This window comes from Panulirus ornatus, chromosome 38, assembly GCF_036320965.1.
Source record: "Panulirus ornatus isolate Po-2019 chromosome 38, ASM3632096v1, whole genome shotgun sequence".
Taxonomy (NCBI): Eukaryota; Metazoa; Arthropoda; class Malacostraca; order Decapoda; family Palinuridae; genus Panulirus; species Panulirus ornatus.
Window position 1 is genome coordinate 2,688,492 of NC_092261.1, and position 16,287 is coordinate 2,704,778.

The window sequence follows — 16,287 nt, forward strand, 5'->3', positions numbered from 1 at the left end:
CCCCAGCCTGGCACCCACCCCTGCTGGTTCCTCCCCCAGCCTGGCACCCACCCCTGCTGGTTCCTCCCCCAGCCTGGCACCCACCCCTGCTGGTTCCTCCCCCAGCCTGGCACCCACCCCTGCTGGTTCCTCCCCCAGCCTGGCACCCACCCCTGCTGGTTCCTCCCCCAGCCTGGCACCCACCCCTGCTGGTTCCTCCCCCAGCCTGGCACCCACCCCTGCTGGTTCCTCCCCCAGCCTGGCACCCACCCCTGCTGGTTCCTCCCCCAGCCTGGCACCCACCCCTGCTGGTTCCTCCCCCAGCCTGGCACCCACCCCTGCTGGTTCCTCCCCCAGCCTGGCACCCACCCCTGCTGGTTCCTCCCCCAGCCTGGCACCCACCCCTGCTGGTTCCTCCCCCAGCCTGGCACCCACCCCTGCTGGTTCCTCCCCCAGCCTGGCACCCACCCCTGCTGGTTCCTCCCCCAGCCTGGCACCCACCCCTGCTGGTTCCTCCCCCAGCCTGGCACCCACCCCTGCTGGTTCCTCCCCCAGCCTGGCACCCACCCCTGCTGGTTCCTCCCCCAGCCTGGCACCCACCCCTGCTGGTTCCTCCCCCAGCCTGGCACCCACCCCTGCTGGTTCCTCCCCCAGCCTGGCACCCACCCCTGCTGGTTCCTCCCCCAGCCTGGCACCCACCCCTGCTGGTTCCTCCCCCAGCCTGGCACCCACCCCTGCTGGTTCCTCCCCCAGCCTGGCACCCACCCCTGCTGGTTCCTCCCCCAGCCTGGCACCCACCCCTGCTGGTTCCTCCCCCAGCCTGGCACCCACCCCTGCTGGTTCCTCCCCCAGCCTGGCACCCACCCCTGCTGGTTCCTCCCCCAGCCTGGCACCCACCCCTGCTGGTTCCTCCCCCAGCCTGGCACCCACCCCTGCTGGTTCCTCCCCCAGCCTGGCACCCACCCCTGCTGGTTCCTCCCCCAGCCTGGCACCCACCCCTGCTGGTTCCTCCCCCAGCCTGGCACCCACCCCTGCTGGTTCCTCCCCCAGCCTGGCACCCACCCCTGCTGGTTCCTCCCCCAGCCTGGCACCCACCCCTGCTGGTTCCTCCCCCAGCCTGGCACCCACCCCTGCTGGTTCCTCCCCCAGCCTGGCACCCACCCCTGCTGGTTCCTCCCCCAGCCTGGCACCCACCCTTGCTGGTGCCTCCCCCAGCCTCTGGCACCCACTCCTGCTGGTTCCTCCCCCAGCCTGGCACCCACCCCTGCTGGTTCCTCCCCCAGCCTGGCACCCACCCCTGCTGGTTCCTCCCCCAGCCTGGCACCATCCCCTGCTGGTGCTTACCCAGTGCCGTCTTAGGTTGGCGTCGATGGCTCCTCTTTAAGCTTTCCTTCCCCTGGCGTGATTCGACTTCTTGAGGCGAGATTGAGCCTCGTGGTGGCGTCATTTTGTTGACTGCTGGCGGGTTTAGCTGCTTTCTGGCTTAATCTGGCGGAGGTCTTGCCAGATTCCGGTGGTTGTTGGCGTGTGTGGGCAAGTTGGTGCTTGTGACTGGCGGGTCTGCGGCTGGTGGGTACCGACCATAAGGCCTCTGTGGTGGTGGTTGACAATGGTTTGGTTAACTGCTTCTCTCTGAAGGAATTTGGTTGGGACGGTATCGGACCAGATGCCACAGTAAAAGCCCACAACATATATCGGCCATAGGCTCCCCCGGGAATTGACTATTGTGCACGTTAATTTTCACGTAGGCCTACCTGACCTGTCACATGGAGGGAAGGGGGGGGGGGAGGAGTCCGGGTTTTGCCCCCTCCTGAGATTGTCCCCTGCACCCCTGGCGGAGAGGGACGCCCCTGCCTCAAGGGCTGGAATCCCTAACCCCTGCCCTACCTTGCGCTTCCCTCGCCCTAAATTTTGCATCGTGATAACCCACGTCGGCCCATCTCGCTTCACTCAAGGTAATCCGGTCAAGTTAAAGGGGGATTTACGCTCCTCCCTGCTGGCATAGAAGGGATTTATGTCTTTCTTTTCTCCCTCTTTGGATCATTCCGGAGAGGTATGGTCGGGCGTATTGAAGTGGTGTGTGGGTGGGAGGGTGGGTGTGAGTGTAAGGGTGGGAGCATGTTTTAATGCGTGGGGCGAAGAGCGTTGCGTTTGTGTGGGGAGAGTAACAAGGTGTGTGTGTGTGTGTGTGTGTGTGTGTGTGTGTGTGGTGTGTGTGTGTGTGTGTGTCTGATTTTGCCGAATAGAATAACAATAACAGTACGCAACCTCATTAAAAACACTTCCCACTCTCGCTTTAGTGATGTACCTCCCTTCGATCAGCACACACACACACACACACACACACACACACACACACACACACACACACACGCGCCTTTGTGTTAGATTGGAAAACTTTTCTCTGTGTATCAAAATAAGATTGATCACGAAAGTAGCCGAATCGAGGGATTTTGTTGGGGGTCCAGCGGTGATTGTTGGGGGTCCAGCGGTGATTGTTGGGGGTCCAGCGGTGATTGTTGGGGGACTGTTGGTGATTGTTCCAGGGTTTGGTTGTGGTTGTTGGCGATTTGGGCTTTGCAGATTTGCTTTTGCTTGTGCAGATCCGTTGGTGAGTTTGAACCTGTAAGAGATATGCTGAATAGCTCTGGTGTACTTATCATTTATATTTCCGTTAAGGAAATCTGTTGGGAAAGTGCGGGCAAAAAAGAAGACGGCACAGGTGTGTGTGTGTGAGAGAGAGAGAGAGAGAGAGAGAGAGAGAGAGAGAGAGAGAGAGAGAGAGAGAGAGAGAGAGAGAGAGAGAGAGGTTCAAGGTACGGGGGAAGCAAGGCAAGGAGAGGGATTAAAGGGAAGAGAACGAAACGAAGAGAGGGAGAGGTAGAGGAGGGGAGAGCATTCATGAGGTTGTAGGGGCTTGGTTTGAGAGAGAGAGAGAGAGAGAGAGAGAGAGAGAGAGAGAGAGAGAGGTGGTGGTAGTGGATCCCACATGACGGTAGATCCCAAAGCCCTTCCCCCCCCCCCCACCCCACGCCTTCAACAAGGCTGTCGTGACCGGGTTTAAGATCGACCCCCCCCCCCCTCCCCCCGGGTTTACAGATCTTCCCAGTCATCAGTAAGTCGATTTCCAATCTGCAGATCAGCGAGGCAGATGTATTGTGGCCCATTGGCATCCCTGGCTTGCCAGAGAGGCTCCAGGCAGCCACTAAGGAACTCTCTCTCTCTCTCTCTCTCTCTCTCTCCCTCCCTCCCTCCCTCCCTCCCTCCCTCCCTCCCTCCCTCCCTCCCTCCCTCCTCTCTCTCTCTCTCCCTCCCTCTCTCTCTCTCTCTCCCTTCCTCCCTCTCTCTCCCTCCCTCCCTCCCTCCCTCCCTCCCTCCCTCCCTCCCTTCCTCCTGTGTTTCATGGCCTAATTCCCTCTCTCTCTCTTGCACTATCAGAACAGCTTGGGAGGATGCTGGGTACAAGCGGCACGAAGAGAGGGAGGTGTTTGGGGCGGGAGTCCTCGTCCCGCTAATGTGGTATTGAGTCGTATATGACAGGGGGTGGGATGACACTGTGGTGCATCGGGACATTCAATATCCAGTAGGAGGGCAGAGCGTTGGGGGGAGGGAGAGAGAGGAGGATGGAGAATGAGGTAGGAAGAGTGAGGGAGGAGCGAAGCGAAGGATGCCAGATCTTGGCAGTGCTCTGGGAGGGAAAGATAACAGAAGACCCGGTGGTCTATGACGTGGTTATCTGCTGGAGGACAATGGTATCACGTATTCCTGGTCTGTATAGATGGAAACAGAATGGCACGGGAGGAGGGAGGGAACTGATGATGACCCTGGACGTCACCATACCAGCCAGCCACCCAAGATGTACGGCAACATCGTTGTACTCACAGATCACACACGACACCCCACGCACGGGACCAACCCAGCACGACACCGCAAGCACGGACCAACCCAGCACGACACCCCAAGCACGGACCAACCCAGCACGATACCCCAAGCACGAGACCAACCCAACACAGGATCAAGCCGAACTAGGCATCAGCAGGTACAGGCGCTGGTAAAACTCGAACTTATAATATACCGGGACGAGACTTCTGCAGGAGGTGAGGTCGAGGTTGCGAGGCGTGAGTCATCCACTGCTGGGGAAGCCGCTGTGCTGTAGCAAGTGTAGCGCTGCAGGTTGACCCCCCCCCCCCCCTCCCATCCCAGGCCCACCCTCCCTCACCGACACACATGAAAGATGGAGCCTCGAACCCTGGCTCCCGCACCCATACCGATGGCAGGACACGCCACTTCAGGAGGGAATCCGCAGTCTCCCCAGTGGGCCTGAATGTTGCATGTGTATGTGTGTGTGTGTGTGTGTGTGTGTGTGTGTGTGTGTGTGTGTGTGTGTGTGTGTGTGTGTGTATGCACCTCCCCAGGTGGTGTGATTGGTCTCACACGTCATCACAACGCACGAGACGTGCTGGAGACGTGCCATGGGCGTGCAGTGATGCGTTTACCCCCCATCCCAGTGCTCCATTCCAAGCGTCCCTTCTTCAGTCCACAGTCATCCCCACCCCCGACCCTCACGCTCCACACTCCCAGTGCCACAGTCATCCCCAGCCCTACAGCACCTCACCCTAGCGGGAATCACCCTCCCAGCCTCCCCAGCTAAACCCAGCCTCTGGGATCTGGCCATGAATTTCCTCCTTGTTACCTGTGATTAAGCTCACCTGGGGAGAGAGAGGGGAGGGGCTGAAACTCAGGCTGGCTTATCTGGACCTATCCCCACTCTCTCTCTCTCTCTCTCTCTCTCTCTCTCTCTCTCTCTCTCTCTCTCTCTCTCTCTCTCTCTCTCTCTCTCTCTCTAAGGAAATGTTTTATTAAGGGTAAACTGCAGCCGTGTATTTGTGTGTGTTTGTGTGTATGTGTGTGTGTGTGTGTGTGTGTGTGTGTGTGTGTGTGTGTGTGTGTGTGTGTGTGTGTGTGTGTGTTTTCATACTTGTTCGCTGTTTCTTGCGGTATGGAGGGAGCGCCAGGTGCAGACGAAGAAATAAACTCATTCGCTCACACCGTCCTCCGGCCGTTATGTGTTGTGTGTTTGTGTGGTGAGGATTTTGTTGACTGTTTTGCCTTATATTGTGAAAATAATGTAAACATTGTTATAGTTGTATAATGTATTTATTTTATAATGTACTATTTGCGCCGGGGATATTGTAGCAGTTGTCAGTCCAGAATGATATACTTAACAGTAAAGTTACTGAAATGTGGGACACCATGGCCGTAGAGTTATGTACACGCTGAGTATAGGACTGAAGAAATATATATATATATATATATATATATATATATATATATATATATATATATATATATATATATATATATTTTCTTTTCTTTCATACTGTTCGCCATTTCCCGCGATAGCGAGGTAGCGTTAAGAACAGAGGACTGGGCCTTTGAGGGAATATCCTCACCTGACCCCCTTCTCTGTTCCTTTATATATATCTGTCCATCTGTCTGCCTTTTATTTTTCTCTTTACTGCATGATGTGGGGTTTGTTAACATGATTAGTATGGTCATATTTAGGTATATAGAAGTCAAAGTTAGCCAGAAAAGCATTTTCATTTTTATTTTTGCCAAAATTTGACCGTATATCAACCAGTGTTCATGAAATTTGTCTCAGATAACTTGATATACACCTTGCATGATGCCTGTGATAACTTATTGATCATTTGTAACATAAAAAAATCAGTTTAAAAGAAAAAAGACAAATGAGTTGTTTTCGTCAGTTTTGAGGTTACGAGACAAATATTCAGAAAGCAGCATACAAGGGTTGTAGAGGGAGGTATAGTGCATTCGCTCGAGCATGTCGGCCTTTCTGTCTCATATGTAATTTCGTAAGTTCACTTTTCTCTGTGAATAAAAAAAGATAAAATAAATTTTTATGACGGTGCGATCCGCTGGCAGTGTTGCCATATTACGGGACTCATTTATCCCGCGACTAGGCATAGAATATCCAGATATTTTATGATGAGGCGCAGTTTGCCCGGCCTGGACGTGTATGAAACATTTCCCTGTACAGGGAATCCGTGTGTCAGAACAAATTACCTGTCACAGGCATACATTTGGTCGAAGAAAAAAATACCAGTTCACCTGTATTACGAGTAATTAATATGGGCATAATATGAACACTGCTCATGTCTAACTAACGTAACGGGTAGTTATCGTCATTGATTTTCACAATTGTTTTTTTCATTAAGGGCTGTACTTGTTCATGGAAAGTGATTGGCCAATCATAGTGTCCCAGTGATGAGCTAATCATATTTGGATGTACACAAGAACCATGAATTTGCTGTTGTAGTTATCATTGCTTTGGTCAGTGTTTTTCATCGTGTATACGTTGACACAACAGATCAGAGGAGCTTCAAGGCAGGAATGTGTTTACTAAATATCACTGCATTCAGTGCCCGGGTCAGGAGGTCAGGCACTCACTCACTAAATCGTAATTGATGTGGCGAAATTTCTGATAAGTGTTCATCCAGTAGTTGTTACAACAAGATGGTTCATACTTGATCCCATTTGTCGGTCTTCAATGATATGGGTAATGATTGCGTAGTGTCCTGTGGTTGAGATGTATAGCCACTGTATATATTATGGAAATGGTTCTCAGTGTACACATGAGGCAGAGTCGTCATCCCCGAGAGCCTGGTGTCGCCTCACAACCTACTCACACCGGCTCAGGTCACCCACAAGAACTTACGATATTTCAGGTGGCTGCTTTAGTACCGAACATCTGTAGTGTTTTTCTACCGTGTGTCGAATTTTAAAACAATTGTTTTCCTCTTTTTTCGTTTCGTATATATTTTAAATGATTTTTTCCCCAAATGAATGAATGACGTCAAGACGGTAAATTGCAGTTATTGTGACGTTTAGACGGTGATTTGAATGATTACGTCGCTCATCATCATACGAGGGGCCGAACATGAACGTAAGACTCGAGGTGAGAGTAAACCTTCGAGGTGTACCTTGTGGCCTGGGTGATGAGGACACCAACTGCCACAACTAATGTCATGTACCAGGTAGCCATCGTGATCATGTTGCACGTTCATTCCACCGTTCCGTCAGTTTCCACAGCCTGAGTTCGTAATATGACCACACTGAAAATGAGCGGCTGTATTGTGTACGTTTTTTTTTTTTTGGACACTTTCACAATGTGTATTGAGAGAATAGCAATATTTATAACAGGAGGGTGTTTTAATAACCCTGTGTTGTGTGCCTGCCTGTATGGGTATTGTGAAAATTAATGGATATGGACTGCGCAATGTGACCATCTCAGTTGGCCGGGTGTTGCCAGCCCTGCACGTATCACGTCATCTTGCCATATACCCGTCATGTTACAGTTGTCGTGAGGTCGCTTCGTATCTTCTACCATAAACCAAACTTTGGACATGTTCTCATCACTGTGCACAGTCCATTTTGACACCGCCCTCCGGATGCGCAAGTATAATTTCGTCGTTAAAATCTTTCTCATTTTCTTTGGCAACATTTCTATTGTTTCCCCAGTGTTGCCATATCATAGTGAGTTCACCGCGCCCTTGTTATATTGTTATCGTACTATCCGTCCGTGTTTCCTGAGCCATACCTTTGCTATATAGCGATCACCTTGTTGCCATATAGTGTGCACCGAGTGGCTCCTGCTGTACTGCATTCACATCCGTTGTAGCCTGGCCTTCCCTGCGTGCCAGTACCGTTGGCTTACGTATGAACCGTTAGTCTTGCCATAACGTCGTCAACGAAATATTACCGCCGCCCGCCCCCCACGTCTGTTGGCCGGAGAGCAAAACTTCAACAGATTAAACTTGAAATGTACTCATTCTGTAATTAACTCTGCCAGGTACACTAACGACTTAATTAATTCGTTGATGCCTGTGATTAGTGTCTCACGGGCAATAGAAAGCGAAAAATTGATTATGCTCATTAAACAGACGAGTGTTTATATGTATGTTTCCACGCGGTCCCATAGCAACCGAGCATAATAATCATTCCTCGCTCAGCACAACGTATATTAATCATCCCTCTACTCGCACCGGCGTATCTTAATGATCTCACGCACAGCACAGCCAAAAATTCCCAAGTTTAACACGAATTGTTCAACGCATGTTTCCCGAATTTCACTTTCTCGGAAGTCGGCATATATATATATATATATATATATATATATATATATATATATATATATATATATATATATATATATATATATATATATATATGTATGTATGTATTGGTTCACTTCCACACATGCTATGTGTTACGTCAATACTCATGAAAGTATGTTTACCACATATTCATATCAGTGTCTGCTCGATTAGGTCAGAGGAAACGTTACACACACACACACACACACACACACACACACACACACACACACACACACACACACTCAAACACTCACAGTGTGTCTTGTCTACATAGATTAATCTCGAGTTAAGTATTGATATATTGCATGGGTTTATGGTATTGTCGTCCTTATTAGGCCTGCCCATTGATCATATGGTGTCTAAGTCATTTCGAACCAGGTAAGGTACTCACGAAGATGAATTAGGTATCTGTCGTGTGCAGTGAAGTTAGTTATGGGTAACTTTCGTGGTTAAAACTCTAATGAACAAATAGATCATGTGTAAACCTTTCTCTCTCTCTCTCTCTCTCTCTCTCTCTCTCTCTCTCTCTCTCTCTCTCTCTCTCTCTCTCTCTCTCTCTCTCTCTTGCCTGACATGGAGTTATAACTAGCCTCTCCACCAGACCCTCCCGTGCACATCTTGCTTATATTTGAAGGAGTGGGGAGAGGGCATGATGATCACAATGAGGAGGGGGACGAAGAAGATGATGAAGGAGACGAAGAAGGGAGAAGTAAAGATCAAATTATAACGCAGAGGAAGGAAAACCCTGGAAACTGGAAGGTCTGCTGGGTTCTGATGGCTCGCGCTGTGTCAGCACCAGCTGTGCTGTACTGCAAGGAGGGAGGGAGGGAGGGAGGGAGAGAGAGAGAGAGAGAGAGAGAGAGAGAGAGAGAGAGAGAGAGAGAGAGAGAGAGAGAGTCCGGTGAAGCGGGGGAAGTGGACGGCTGTATGGAGGCGAGAGCACCCACGTGTGGGAGGTTCCCAGCAGATGAGGAGCGTGGGGTGCGGAGGTTACCGCTTTGTATGGAGGTTCCTCTTGCCGCCACCTGTGCCCTCCAGCACACACACACACACACACACACACACACACACACACACACACACACACACACACACACACACCATCACTGCAGTAAAGCAATGGTTACTCCAGCATTTAGCAGTACTTGGTATGAACATACGTACAGGTTAAATGACATCTGGTATTGTTCCGACCTACCGCTGTACGTGGCGTGTTTCAGAAGCCAGTTTACAGATAGCTTTCTGGGGTTCAGCTGTGGTGTGTCCATGGTCTGTATACCTCTGTGGTGTTCAGGTAGTGTGGCAGGGTAGTAGTGTCTACATCAGGCCTACGTGGGGCAATACACTGTGTATTCATCAAGTGTAGGCCAGGTAGTGTTGTGTGCTACACCCACACCCGATCATACCACTCAATATCTTCCTGTATAACCTCACATCACATCCGTAACCGACCCATATCCTCCCCTATAACCATACCCGTTGATCACATCCCCGCCATATTCCCTCTCCCTCTGTGGCGGTGAGCGCGACCCGTTAGGCCTGCCGTGTGCAATATCAAGACGTAGGTACTATGTCTCTTCTCTGTAATTGCTGGAGTGTATTACCTTTTTACGTAATTACCTCAGCAGGCCATTTTCATTTTTAATAGGTGTGTGTGTGTGTGTGTGTGTGTGTGTGTGTGTGTGTGTGTGTGTGTGTGTGTGTGATCCCTCCCCACAGCTGCTGGGGATACGTCTGTTAGGTTGCCACGTACACAGACACGGCTGCCACTTCAACTGTCTCGTTTTCTTCATCTTTTGTGGAATAATTTATGCCAGTGGGCAACCCCAACCCCCTCCTCTCCGCATCCACACAAAACAACACTTCTTTTCAGGAGAACTTAAAGACCGAGTACAGTCCTCTTAAGGATGACAGACCAAGTTAACAACCCCTTTCTTTAGGGTAACTTAAAACCCTAGAATTTGAAAATTAAGTCACAAAGTTAGTCAACCTAAGTGTGGTATGTTGCAGTTGAGAACCATATGAATCTATCGATACTACATTACCTGACGTGTGCATGACCAGAGTGCAGTGCGCGCGCATGCTTGTCTACAAGACAATAGTGCCCTCCTGACAAGATTCAACCCGCTACACAGGCTTCACAGCTGAGGAGTTAGTGTCTCCAACTCCCAAGTGTTGTCAGTGGGCACAATGTGTACATAATGTGTATAACGTAGCGGTAGTTATGTACTGTCATATACACGCAATATATATATATATATATATATATATATATATATATATATATATATATATATATATATATATATATATATATATATATATATATAATGATGTTCTTTAACCCTGTGGATACATTTTCTACGTTGGCTTCACCATCACATATGAAGTTTACGTGCCATGGTCGTGGTGTTGGTGTCATCAGTCGGTCTCGTACGTGCAGAGTTAACCTGCTGCCAGGAACATATTATGACGGATGTGTGACGTGTGTGTGTGTGTGTGTGTGTGTGAAGATTCGTCGGGTCAAGCCTGACACGGGCCTCTGTCAGTGATAGTCGGTTCTCTGGGCGCCATTGCTGGCGCAGGTGGGTCTCGTGAGCGAGTGTGGGTGTCATGCAGTCTTTAAGGTGGACGTGTGTCATGTGTCAGATGCGGTGAAGATATTCATGCATGATGAAAATCACCAGGTATGAGGTCAGGCCACACCTGCCTCCAGGGAAGAATTAGGCTTTCAAGACAGACACTATGACGGTGGAGTTGCATACGTACGTGTCCGTGAGAATGTATGAATACCCGAGTGGTGAGTTAATCAGTATTATGATATATACAAAATATTTATATATATATATATATATATATATATATATATGGTAATGAATGAATTTATAAAAAGCTCAAAGGATGTAGGTAAAGTTTTCTTAGAATGTAAAGAAAAAGAAGCAAAAGAAGAAGAAAAAAAAATGGGCGAGGTTATTTAACCGTAATGTGGAACAGGAAAGTTGAAAATCTTGCACTTACCCGAAACAGGGAAATGCTTCTCCTCTTCCTGGCTGGGATTTTGACGTCCAGGAAGCCCTTGACGGAGCCTGATGTGTTGCCCCTCGGCGTCATCCTGCCCCTGGGTCCTTACTCAGGTGCCTCAGCCTTCACACGGCCCCCTGGGCCCTTATCAGCAGGCTCTGGGAGGCCCTTTACGAGACTGCAGAACCCATGGTGAGGAAATCACAAAGCTTTGCACTCACAGCCCTGGTAGTAGTATTCGTGCTTAGAGAAAACGTGAGGTGGTGGGTGAGGGGTGGGGCCTGCAGTGTTCGTGGGAGGGGAAACTTAGGTAATGATTACCGTCTTTGTTGTTCTTGTGAGTTCGAGTGTGATGGAATACCTCAGGAGGGAACTTGTTGTTCAGGTCACGCAGTAAGTGAAGGCCAAGTGTTGGTGTTGTCTGGGGGTAAGACTGGGAGAGGAAAGCCTGTGTTACCTGGGATAGTTAGTCACGGGAAAGGGAACTCTCTCTCTCTCTCTCTCTCTCTCTCTCTCTCTCTCTCTCTCTCTCTCTCTCTCTCTCTCTCTCTCTCTCTCTCTCTCTCTTTCTGGGGTTAACGTCAAATACTGGAACTGTGAGGCAGACCCATGAGAACTATAGAATTTTGGCCGTGTAATTAAGAGTCCGTCATCGAATGAGGCAGATTCACAATTTGGGATTTGTTGTTTGGGTTCGTTATGGAGCTTTTATATTCCTGGGACTTGACCAGGGTTGTGAGGCAAAGGTTGTGGGTGGTTGTGACTGGGGTTGGAGGGGGTTGATTGAGCACCGGGGGGTTGTGGAAGTGGGCTGCCTGTCAGTCTAGCTTCTTGGTTGGGCGTCTTGAGCTCTGACAAGGGCTTAGGGCGTTGGCTGGTGCTGAAGGCTACGGCTGACTGAAGGAGGCCTTGGCTCCCACGTGACCGTTGTAAGGACGTGGCGTTGCTGGGCTTAGCTTGTGGAGTCTGGGGCTGGAGGCTTGTGTGTGTGTGTGTGTGTGTGTGTGTGAGGGGGGAGTGGACCTGCCTCACGATGGAGTTGATCTATGTTTGTATTGATCGCTGGAATCCCAGATCTTGACCAGAGGAAACATCCCGAGAATTGTGCGTGATTGGGTCCTGTAGTTCAGTTTTTTCTATCACGTTTTGAAGCTCTTTTTTTTTAATATTTTTATATTTTTGAGTCTATGAACATCAACACATCAACAGAATCACAGTTAGAAGGGTTTATTTTCAAGATTTCTTATGTGGTCATCTTTCCATGCGTGTGTGTGCATGAAACCAGTGTTTCGAAACAGCTATGATTCACTATTTTTAATATCACATTTCGCTTCTTAACTTCAACGAGTTCATCTTCTACAACTAGAATTAAAAACACTCATTTATCATTAGTCATTTGTAGACATTGGATAGAAAAGTTCGAATTTATAACTTCTGTAAATGATATAGCATAGGTGATTGTCTGGCTATATATACGCATCTATATATAGCTATATATATCTATTTATATATTTATACTTTACAAAAAACCTGAAAGTAGAAAAAGAGTTATTAGTAAGTAATGTTTGGGCTGCATTTTTCTATTTATTATTAGACATCGAATCTAGAATACTAATCACATTTTTTTTGGTACAATTTTGACAGCAGGTCATCATAAAGAAAGCCATCAATACCCCAGTTCTTGTCGTTACAGGACTAATGTAATGATGGCATGAACCCAGGTGACTGATGACCTACTGTCCCGAAGCGCTGTTCTACCATGTTGACCTCACAGTTCATCTCCAACATTACGGTGAGTCATGTGTATATATTTGTACAAGTAATGGGTCAGGTCAGGCCATTATCCGCCAGCGTCGGTCGGTGGTGTTCACATAATGAGAGTGGTGGTGTAGAACTACCTTGATTCGCCTGTTGAACCAGTTACTCCAGTCATGTGGGACACTGAACAGTCCATCCCTCGTGAGCAACAGATACTTACTGTTGTGAATCAACGGTCGCTGTTACCATAGCCTTATCCTCTGTGTACATTATATTATGATTATCGGGGAAAGTTTTAAGCTCTTGGCCAAACTTCTCCAATCCTTCAGTAAATTCACTCAAGTCCATGGACGTCCCAGATCTCGCCCTACCTCTAAATGGCCTCGCACGTCTCTCGTAGTATCCTCCGCATCTCCATATAGAGCTGCCTCGCTCCCTGTGTACCCTCGACTCACGCATTTGTTGACGCTAAATCTCCATCTGTCGTCCTGAGACCTTCTTGCTTGACCTTTGTTTACTTTACGTGTTGCGTTATTGCTGTGTGTCGCGTGTGAAGTCTTGCGTCGTCCAACAGTACCTCTGTCGCCCATAACTCTTCGTGCGACTCATTCACTGCCTTGTATTACTATTTGATTCCCCTCACATAGTCCTTAATCCTTCCTCTCATACCATTGCTTTCCTTTTGTTAATGTTTGTGTCGCCGTTCATATCCTCTGCATCGCCCTTAATCCCTCCCTATGGCCGCTGAGTCCCAATTATCCTCCCCTTAGTTCACATATCCCCTTAATCCCCTCTGGTATTTATTCAGGGGAATCATCCCCTTTATCCTCTTGTAGATGCCTAGTAGCGCCTTAAACCCTTTGTGGCGTCCACACATCTCCATTTTCTAGGCCATATTCCCCTGTGTAAATCCAATTCGCCCTTGTAGACCCCTTAATCCTCCCTCTACACACCTCCTCCCTCCCCTCCTCCTCCTCCTCCTCCTCCTCCCCCAGATAATCTGTGTCAACCCGCGACCCCCTGATACGGCCTCAACAGCTCGACGGCCCGTAGAGTGGAGGAAGCGCCCCCAGGGCCACAAAAACAGGGGTGTCCGGACAGGGGGACGATATATCTTGTGGGTGACGACCTTCCGGCGTGCCTACGGCCGGAGCTTCGCTCCGGCACCAGCAGAAAGGCCCGCCGCACTTTGACCAGATCTGGTGACACTTTTAAGAAGTTCTCTTCGGCGTCATCGGGAGATCTTTGGACATTTCAAGAAGTTCTATCCGGCGCCTTCAGAAAAATTAAACCGGCGGTGTGTTTTAGCGGCACCTTCAGGAGTTACGCACGTAACGCCCGTTGCAGTTCGGCCACACCTTATCGAGTTCCTACGGCATATATAGTCAGGTCTTAGATTTCTACCGCGCCCTTTGGAATTTCTACGGCGACTTCGGTGTTTTCACCTCCCGGAGATCCTACCACATAGTTCAGAAACCGTCTGGTGCTTTCACGAGATCCTTCGGCACCTTCAGGGATGATGTAGCGACCTCGGGGTACGCGAAGCTGGGCATGCCGTGATTGTACGTACTTCGGAAGGCCATTCCATACTTATGGTATTGCTTGATGATGGGACAAGGTTGAGCGTATTATAGGACCGTGATGCCGTGTACATATGTCCGTGTTGGATATACGTACACGTACAGCTGCACAAGGCCTGTGATGTATAGTAAGTAGAATGATCGTTGGAGGACATTGAACGAATATATTGTGACGCAAGAGAGGAATTTACGGACGTGTACTGGCGTCGTAGGACACGGACACCAAGGACACACGTACGTAAAGGCCTGGTTGAGACAAGTCAGATAAGTAAAACCACATAAACAACAACAAGAAGAGTGAGCAAGCACACAGGCGGAAGAATGTTTCTCACAAACAAATGTTTCATTTCACTGAAGAGAAAGATACGACTTTATTAACTGTAATCCAGACACATCAAATATTCCACATTAGAATTCGCCTCAGCCGGGTTAAACCCTTTCTATATTTTCTATCAACAATCGTGTGGGGGTCATTAAGCCAAGCGTAGGTACACGCTTCGTTAGGCGAGCCAGAGGATTGAATGGGTAGCATTCATCCGGTGGGATCGAACCCGGGGTCCTCTGTTGATGAGGGCGGCCGCTTGAGGGACCACTCATCCACCGCAGTAGCATGTATCGTTGTTGCCTGCCTCCGCTCTGGTCTGGTCTGGTCTGGTCTGGTCTGGTCTGGTCTGGTCTGGTCTGGTCTACGGAGGCATTCCTGACGATTTAGACCCACAGTGATCATGGCTTACATATTGCGAACATATATATATATATATATATATATATATATATATATATATATATATATATATATATATATATATATATATATATATATATATATATATATATATATATATATATATATACACGTCGTCTACACAGGTAGCAGGAGGGTTGAGGAGGGAGACGTGTGGTGGAAGTGTGGCCTCCCTGGTGTGAAAATGTGTAAAATATCCCCGAAGGGAGTGAATAATGTCGTCATTATTTATGTACGGACACATTGGCCATTCATACTCCAATGCGGATAATCCATATTCGTGCGCGACCAGTAGAAGCTTTTACATAAATTATGTTCAGTTGGGAGGCTGTGCCTGCCCACGTATCGGCTGTGTATGGGGGTAGACCACTCGCTGGATACATCAACGTAGTGACTCCGGCTGATGTTCACATCTAGACTCTTGTGGTTGGTAAAACCTCCGGTCACGGACCATGGGCTCCACCGCGGCCAGGCCTTCACTCAGCTAGGAACAAGACTTGAGATAGAGAAAGAGAGGAGAGGAAAGATGTGTTCCTTGTCTGTGTATGGTACGCTTATCTCTTGCCTGACTTTTGCAGGGAAAACCTAAGATTATTATAGTACTGATATAGTTATTATCATTATTGTTATTATTATTATTATTATTATTATTATTATTATTATTATTATTATTATTATTATTATTATTCACACGAGGTAACACGGAAGTTGATATACAGGAGGAAGCACTAAGATAACTTGCCACCCATCAGCCTTAGCTCTCTCTCTCTCTCTCTCTCTCTCTCTCTCTCTCTCTCTCTCTCTCTCTCTCTCTCTCTCTCTCTCTCTCTCTCTCTCTCTCTTCCCCGGTGAGCGTGCAGACAACCATATATATTATAAAATTTAGAAGCTTAGCAACTCCCCCACCCCCACCCTAGGACTTAGGGTCCATTTCCCCATACACATAAATAAGGAGAGCAGCTTTAGCGACACCGCCTTAAGCCTCAGTGATGCCAAAGTACCACATCCATAAGGTCAGCGTTGC

At 48.6% G+C, this 16,287-nt stretch overlaps 1 protein-coding gene across 5 annotated transcripts in view; it reads right to left on the minus strand.

The window, feature by feature from the left end:
* The window catches only part of LOC139760795 (uncharacterized), a 229,208-nt gene that overhangs the window by 122,946 nt on the left and 89,975 nt on the right, over positions 1-16,287 (minus strand). For all 5 annotated transcript variants that reach the window (XM_071684401.1, XM_071684403.1, XM_071684404.1 and 2 more), the window contains exon 2: positions 11,178-12,710. In XM_071684401.1, the coding sequence (XP_071540502.1) occupies positions 11,178-11,270 (93 nt within the window). In that variant the 5' untranslated portion in view covers positions 11,271-12,710. The remainder of the gene's footprint in view (positions 1-11,177; positions 12,711-16,287) is intronic.